Genomic DNA, 7732 nt, shown 5'->3' on the forward strand with positions numbered 1-7732 from the left:
TCTCCCTAATGTGGGCAACTGTGGGGTGCTCGGACCCCTCGAAGAAAGTGGAGATTAAGAATGTCTCCTTAATCTGATTAACAATTGGGTGGGAAGGGAGGGGGCCCCCACCTCAGTCTTCCCCAGCCCTGCAATGCCCCCTACCCCCTTTTGTCCATCTCCACCCCTTCAAAGCCTCCTGCAATTTAAACCCGTTTCCAGGTTGGGCAAGGCGCAAAGCCAGAAAGGAAGTAGACAAGAGAAGGGACGGAGTTTGGGGGACCCCTTCCTCCCATCTTCTCCCCACCTAAGGAGGATCCAAGGGCCACACTGCCTTGAAGTTCCCCAGCTGGGGGGACACGGAGCTTTTGTCCCCAGTTTTGGGTCTGTGAATCTCTGAGGAGAAGACCTCCCTGGGATCCAGGTGTCCCTGTGCCCCAATGGGACAGGGCTTTACCTCCAGCCCCTGGGGCCTCAGGGACAAGAGCCGGAGCCTCTCACCAGCCCCCTGCCCCAGCCCAGCCAACAAGGGGAGCCCCGGAAAGGGGCGTGTCACTGGGGGGCCCCCGGGCCCTGGGAGCAGGGTGTCTGGCTTGGAGGTCCCTGGGAACTGCCGCTCTGGGGGGACATGGGGCAGGAAGGGCCCTGAGAGGCGGGTCCAGTTGGTGGGGAGGGAGGGCAGGAGGGGAGGGGTGAAGGAGGCAAGACTGGGCGGCTTGTCTTGGGGGCTCCCCAGAAGACAACAAGGGCCAAGCTGGAAGGGGACCGGGAGACAGCCAAGGCCTGGAGAGAGAGAGAAAGAGAGGGCATCAGGAGGGATGCCCCGCATCTCCACCCATTTCCCATTTCTTTTTCCTCTTGATGGAAACTTCCTCTCCCCCCTTCCTGTTTTCTTTGCTTTGAGTCTATTTCCTGGGGGCAGCCTGGGTGCGCCCCTTGTGGCCCCTGTGCCTCTCCTGGGGGCCTTGGCCCCGTTAGAGGGGGACATTTGTGCGGCTACTTCCTGCACGGCTGCGTCCCCGGCTCTGAGGGGACAGGAGCTGCTTCGTTCTCCCCTGGACCCAGCCCCGCCTGGCGCTTATTCGGAGCTCAGTACAAGGGTGTGGAGCGACTTAGATGAAGACATTCTTTGCCGAAACTCCGTGAATCCTGTCCTCACTTCGCCTGGCCTGTAGCAAAGGGCTGAGGCTCTAGCGTGGGGCCCTGGGCTTCTTCCCATTCTCCTCACCTGCACAGGCCCCTCTGCCCGCGAAGATGGAGCGGCGAGGCCAGCGCGGGGGCCCAGCCTCGCCCTTGTCCAGCTGCCTTTGCTGGAAGCTCCTCCCTCCCCGATCCGCCCTCACGCCCCCTGCCCTCCTGCTCTGTGGGCATCCTGCAACGGGGTGCCCGGCCCTGGTCTGGGTCTCGGGGTGATCAGTAGAACCTCACACCACTGTCTATTTCAAAAGGCCCAACTCCGATCCGTCCCGGTCCTTTCTTAGCAAGGCCACATCATTTAACCGGGAGAGCAGGGTGATCACATCGGTGGGGCTGGAGTTAACAAAAACTGGAAAAGCACATTAGTGACTTCCCACACCGACAGATCTGAAAGGAACGCTGTTTCTGAAGTCGTAGTTCTGGAGGGGAAAACAGAGGACACGGTCCTGCACAGGGGAAAGGTGCACCCTCCCCCGGGTCACGGGCTCACCGTCCTTCTCCTCTGGTCTGCCCGGGAGGCTGTGTCCCGGGGGCTCCCGAGGCCGCGGCTGTGTGACGGGCGGTGTCGGCCCTGGGAGGGCGGCCGGGAAGCATGTGGAGAAGTGGGCTCTAAGCGTGACTCCCCCTCTCGCTCGCTTCCCTGCACCAGCCCCGCACCTGCCGCCTCTGCTTTAACCATCCCGGCCACTCTTCCTCCCAGAGGCAGTGTCCTCTCCTGGTACCAGTGCCCTGAGTGCAGGTGACGGTGACGGGCTGCTCTAGCCGTCTGCTGACCTCAGCCAGGCAGGGCGTGTGTGTGCCCATGGAGGGCAGGGAGGGGCACAGCGCTCACTCCAAGCTGGGGCTCGCCAGGGACACTGGTTTCCCCTCATGGTTTCCCAAAGAGTAAGCTGTGTGCCCGAGGCATTCCCAGAGCCAGGAGGGTGGGTGGCAGGGGAGGAACGGGGTGCTGTGCAGGCTCTGTCTAGCTCCGGGGGGGCAGACCGGCGGTTGTGCAAGTCCCGGCGTGCCCTGGGCTGCCCGCACCCACAGCCTCAGCGGCACTCCAGGGCGCAGAGCCAGGCCCTTCTGGGCCCCCAGCTGCCTACACTGGGGGCAGGGCTAAGGCCAAGGATCTCTACCCCATGAACTTGCCAGCAGAGGTGGGGTAGGTCTGGGACCTCTGTGCAAAGCCTCGGGCTGCTCAAGGGTCTCTGTGATCTTCCTCGCATAGAATCACGTCCCTGTTGACAGCCCCGGGAGAGCCGGCCTCGGCCTACATTTCCACGGTCTCCCCTGCGTTGCAGTGCTGCCCCGCTGGCCTTGCCCAGAACCTCTTTCCTGCCCTAGGGCCTTTGCAGACACTGTTCCCTCTGCTTGCCATGCTCTCCTCCCTCCCTCTTCTGTTGGGCCTCCTGCACCTGGTACCCACGCCTTGGTTCTGGCTCCGTCAGCTTCTGCCTGGATGATCGTCCCAAGCCTCCTCCAACCCCAACTCTACCTACAACCCAAGTCATCTTTCTGAGATGAGAATCTCAACGCGCCTCTTCCCCCGGGTGCCTCCTGCCCAGGGCGTAAAGCCCGACCGGTTAGCGTGGCCCGAGCCCTCCGTGACTGCACACCAGCTGCTTCGGCTGCCAGCCCTCCCCGCCCCGCGCCCGCCGTGCCCGTTCGTGCGAGCGCAGCAAGCCCCCAGGCGCCTTTAGCTTTGCTGCCCTTGCTCACAGCTCTCCGCTGTACCAACGTTGTTCCCTCGGCCTGGGCACCTTCTGTGCCCACTCCGCCTGCCCAGGCTGACCTCCTGGGGACCCCCGCTCCTCCTCTGCGTTCCCGGGGCACCTGGCGCTTGCCTGAGTCTCGGCGCCAGGCACCGACTGTCCGAACCCCCACACCTGGGGAGTCGCCGGTGCTCAGTTCGTGGAAGGATGAAGGGTGTGTAATATCCCTAGTCTCCAGCCACCCCCCCGCCCGCGTGCGCTCCGTGCGCTGCACCTGGTGGTCCTCCCCTCCTCTGCCTCAGATCCCCCGGGCCCTCCCCAGTCCCCGGCACTCACGGGGGGCGCCGCTGCCGCTCCCCGTCTTGTCCTCAGCGGCCTCTGGCAGCCCCCGGGGGGTCTGCTGTCCAGCCAGGTGCTCCGCCGGGGCCCACTGGGCAAGCAGCAGGCTGTGCAGGAGCTGGGGGGGTGGTGAGAAGCAGGGGTGGGGTGAGGTGGGACGGGCTGGGCCGGCCTGCATTCCCCAGGTCACACTGTGCCAACAGCCAGTTGTTAACACAATGACATATTCTCAGAACGGTTGTTCAATGGCCACTGCCCCCCGCACGCCCAGGGGCCTCCGATGACATCCCGCTGCTGAAGGACTGACGCCTACGAGGAAGGAGCCACCCTCGCTCCCGGGTGCATGCTGCACTGTGAGCCACGCAGGGGTGATTTGGGGTGCCACCCCTGCGCCGGGGCACTCGGGGACTAGAAGGCAGGGGGTAGAACGGGAGACAGCTGACGGCCCGAGGCAGAGGGGAGGGCTGGGGGCCTCCTGGGCGCAGGGCGGGGGCTGCCTGGCATGGTGCCTACCTCACTGGGCATGCCCATGGGCAGCAGGGCTGGCCAGAAGAGGGCGGGGGCCCCCAGCAGCAAGTGGGGGGAAGGCGGTGCCTGCACCTCCCACAGAGGGTAGTTGATGACGATCAGCCTGCTGAAGTTGAACTTGTACGTGAACCTTTTGCCTTTGGTCTTGTGCAGGATCCTCTTATTGTAGTAATACCTGCAAAGGCGGGGGCTGAGTTGGCCCCGGGGGGCAGCGATGAAGCCAGAGGCCCCGCCGTGCCCCTCCCCAGGCCAGCGAGGTGAACCGCAGCTGTTTCTGCAGAACCACTGGGCATCGGCCACACTGGGGCGTCTCTCCCAAGCCTTGGGGGGCAGGGGTGCCAGCGACTTTGAACTCTGACCCCTCGGGGCCCCTCCCCCGCGGCGGCCGTTCTCACCTGAGGGCCCGGCTCAGCTTGTCGTAGTTCATCTGGGGTTTGCACTTCCTGCGGCCCCAGAGGCGGGCCACCTCATCGGGATCCTTGATGACAAACTCCCCGTATTCTCCCTGCTGCCAGGCAATGACATGGTGGAACTCTTCCTTCTGCAGCAGCTCCAGGATGAAGTGCCACAGCTGGATCTGCCGGGAGCCCGGGGAGGACTCGGCTTTGTAGGCCCAGTCCGGGAAGGCCAAGCCTGGGCGGAGGGGGTGTGAGTGCCACCCGGCTGCTCGGAGGCCCCCTTCCCCCCGGCCGCCCCTCTGCAGCTGGGCAGGGGGCTGCCTGGCAGACGCTCACCTGAGATCCAGGGCCTGCCCGGGCCGGCGGGGGTGCCCCCGGCCACGCAGCCGCAGTGCATGGTCTCCTCGGGGGGGCAGTGAGGGCCGCGTCTGGGCCTTGCGGGAAATGGGCACTGCTGAGGTGGGAGGCGAAGAATGAAGGGAAGAGAAGCGGGGAGACTCGAGGGGCGAAAGGGGAACTGAGGCAGGGGCCTGGGGCGCCGGCAGGAAGCTCCCCCCACCGCACCGAGGGCCAGCCCGGCCTCCTTTGGGGGCCTCCTCATGGCCAGGGCTTGGGGCCGAGCCACCTATAGGGTGGATATTGGAGAGCAATGCAGAGGGTCCTCTTTCCTGCCCCGCCGGGGGATTTAGACAGAATGAGCTCTCTGCTCAGGGCTTAACGGGATTGGAGTTTTTCCCAAGTGAAGACAAGAGAAAATGTAATGAATCGTTGGCTCCTGGTAAACCTCGAGTAGATGCCCAAACCCATAGCTCTGTGGCTTCGGTTGCGAGTCTGGGGAGAGCCGGGATTGTGCTTTCTCAGCCGGGGGTCTGCCGTGCCTGGCGCATGCCTGGCACACTGGGGGTGTCCAAGGAGGGACTGGCAAGAGCATCTGCGAGTGGTAAGGGAGTTATCAATGGCGCCTTTACGTGTTTAATATCTGTCTTCCCCTCAGAGTGGTGGCTCGGCGCCATCGGGAACCCCGGCTGTCTGGTTCACGACTGGCTCCCCAGAGGCCAGCCCAGCACAAGCCTTGGACTTGCAGGTGCTCTGTAAGTATTTGCTGAGTTACTGAACCCCGGGCTCAGAAGGGGGGATCTTGCCTGTCCCCAGTGCGGCGGGAGGCGAGGCAGGGGCCAGCGGTGGGATGGGGAGGAGGCTGGGGAGTGAGCCCCCAAGGCATGAGCTTGCCTGAGGCAGGCCAAGGGAGGGGAGGAAATGGATCTGTCCCAGAGCCTTCCAGATGGGGTTGAGGCTGGTGCTCCAGGCCGGCTCCCACTGTCACTGAGGGCAGAGCGCCCAGGGAGCGTGGGGAGGATGCAGGGAGTGGGCCCGCTCGTGGCGTGGACAATCCCTGCACAGGCAGGACCACGTGTGCACTGGGCACCAGCTTACGTGACCTGCCTCCGAGTTTCCAGCTCGAGCGACGTCAGGGCGAGGCCGGCAGGTCTGAAGGGCATGTGGGGCTTGTCTGGAGTAGCCTCCTCACTTTCCAGCCGGCTCACTGAGGGACAGCCACCTGACGCAAGGGGCTTAGCCACTGTCCCTCCACTCCTAACGCACAGCACCTGCTCACACACCGTGTTGTCCTAAAGCTTACAAACCACCTGTCTAGAGCAGGGCTTCCCTAAGGATCCCCTGAGAATCTCTCCACAGTGCAGATTCTGATGCTGTGGGACTTGGTGGTGCCTGAGATTCTGCATTTCTAACAAGCTCCTAGGTCCGTGGACCCTGCTGTGAGTAGCAAGAGCCCGTGGGACAGAGCAGAAGGGGGAGTCAGGCTGGCTTGGGATCCCAGACACCTCAGCTGGCGAGACCCTCCCATCCCCCCACCCCAGAGGTCATGGGTCTCCTGCTCTTCCTTTCCCAGGGGATGCTTGGCTCCAGGGGGTCAACTGACAAACCTTCAGCTCCTGGGGGCAGGTGCTTCTGGGGGTCCCCAGTCTGGCCTGAGGAGAAAGCATCCCTGGAAATTAAGGTGGCCGAGCAGCAAGTGGGTCCACGCCCACTTGGAGTCTGTGGGAGTAGGTTTTCCCACCATCCCTCTGCCTTCTGACATTCTGTAACTTCTCCCGTTCCTTTCCGCCCCTGGAACAGACGTCCCCACCCATCTCCCACCTTCCTTTCCTGCCTGGTCCATTGGGAAGTTCCTCCTCTCTTACCACAAGTGGGTTGGGATCCCTCCCACCTCACCTTAGAAAAATGGGTTGGGAGATGGTGGGTGGTGGTGCAGGGAGGGGTGTGGAGGTGAGAGGTCCCAAGAGAAGACTGTTCTGTGGAGGGAGCTGGTGGGATTCCTACAGCTGCCCCCGTGCCAATAAGTCTGATGGGGTCTCCTGGTCTGGAGGATCGGAGACCTCAGGGTAGATCTAGGATCTGGCAAGAGGAGAATGATAGGGTGCCTGGGTGGCTCAGTCGGTTAAGCATCTGCTTTCAGCTTGGGTCACGATCCCCGGGTCCTGGGATCGAGTCCCACATCAGGCTCCCTGCTCAGCGGGGAGCCTGCTTCTCCCTCTCCCTCTGCCCCTTCCCCGGCTTGTGCTCTCTCTCTCTCTCTCTCAAATAAATGAATAAAATCTTAAAAAAAAAAAAAAAGGAGAATGATAAACCCACCGCAGAGCAGACCCTCAGTGCACCCTGCCCCCTGCCCCCTGCCCAGGAATTAGACATGCCCGCCCCGAAACATCGCCAGAAGTATACGAGGAGCTGGAACTCAGAGGGGTCGAGGAACTTCTCTAAGGCCACACAGCTCTTAAGTGAAAGAGCGGAAAGCAAGACCTTAATTCAGGATTTATAATATTCTGCCACTCGGGTAGGCTACCAATACCCCCTGTCTGGCCCCCACAGGGAAAAAAACCCCAAATACAAAAACCAAAGTGGCATCCATAGCAGAGGTCAAGCCTGCCCTCCTTGCCCCTCCCCATTTCCCGCCTTCCCCGTGTTTGTGGGAGTCCCTCCCGGATCCCCAAGTCTCTGAGGAGCTTGGCACCTGGATGTGGACGTCCTCACTCCTGGTGAGTCCCTCCTGACGTCTCCCCTCAAGCCCCTCCTTTTGTGTGGGAGCCCCGAGGAGCTGACCCAGCCTCAGACAGGCTCTCCCTTCCCTCTAACCCCTGCTGTGGTGGTGAGGCTCCGGCCGGGGAGGCGCCCCACTCTGTCCCCCACCCCTCCACCCCAGGCCCCCCGCTTCCTCCCTCCAGTGTTGTGAGCCCAGCGTGCCGGGCTTGGGGGGCCGGGCCAGGCTCTCGCAGCCCCGACAGCTCTGGGCCGGCCTGGAGAACTGTCCATCACAAAGGGTCCTAACCCAGTCTGGGACGGCCAGCGTGGCCCTTGGAAGCGCTTTGTGTCGTTGGAAGGGCTAGCTGGAGCAGTGCGTCCGAGGCCTGCTTACCGAGAGTTCCAGCAGCCTCCTTGGACCGTGCGAGTGCTCATTACAACACATGTAGGTTTTAGGTCAGGATTTAATAAAGCAGCATAAGAATGCTGGCAACAAGAGAGTAAGCCTTACGCCAGGGCTTGGAGCTGAAGGAAAGGTCTCAGGCAGAGCTTCTCTTT

General features: G+C 62.8%; 1 protein-coding gene across 1 annotated transcript; it reads right to left on the reverse strand.

Annotated features, from left to right (window-relative positions):
* Positions 1–286: 286 nt before the first annotated feature.
* On the reverse strand, positions 287–4535 carry ETV3L (ETS variant transcription factor 3 like). Its single transcript, XM_035009862.1, has 5 exons — positions 4475–4535; positions 4136–4373; positions 3726–3915; positions 3210–3330; positions 287–762 (listed from the first exon to the last, which is right to left on the reverse strand). The coding sequence occupies exons 1-5, from the start codon at positions 4533–4535 to the stop codon at positions 287–289; spliced, it is 1086 nt and encodes a 361-aa protein (XP_034865753.1).
* Between the last annotated feature and the right edge of the window lie 3197 nt (positions 4536–7732).

Source organism: Mirounga leonina, unplaced genomic scaffold (assembly GCF_011800145.1).
Source record: "Mirounga leonina isolate KUSES-001 unplaced genomic scaffold, KU_Mleo_1.0 Mir_154, whole genome shotgun sequence".
Classification (NCBI taxonomy): Eukaryota; Metazoa; Chordata; class Mammalia; order Carnivora; family Phocidae; genus Mirounga; species Mirounga leonina.

Coding starts and splice junctions, on each gene's coding strand:
- ETV3L (XM_035009862.1), bottom strand. CDS start 4,535: ATGCACTGCGGCTGCGTGGCCGGGGGCACCCCCGCCGGCCCGGGCAGG. Junction 4,374..4,474: donor GGGCAGGCCCTGGATCTCAG/GTGAGCGTCTGC, acceptor CCCTCCGCCCAG/GCTTGGCCTTCCCGGACTGG. Junction 763..3,209: donor GAGCGGCAGCGGCGCCCCCC/GTGAGTGCCGGG, acceptor CTCTCTCTCCAG/GCCTTGGCTGTCTCCCGGTC.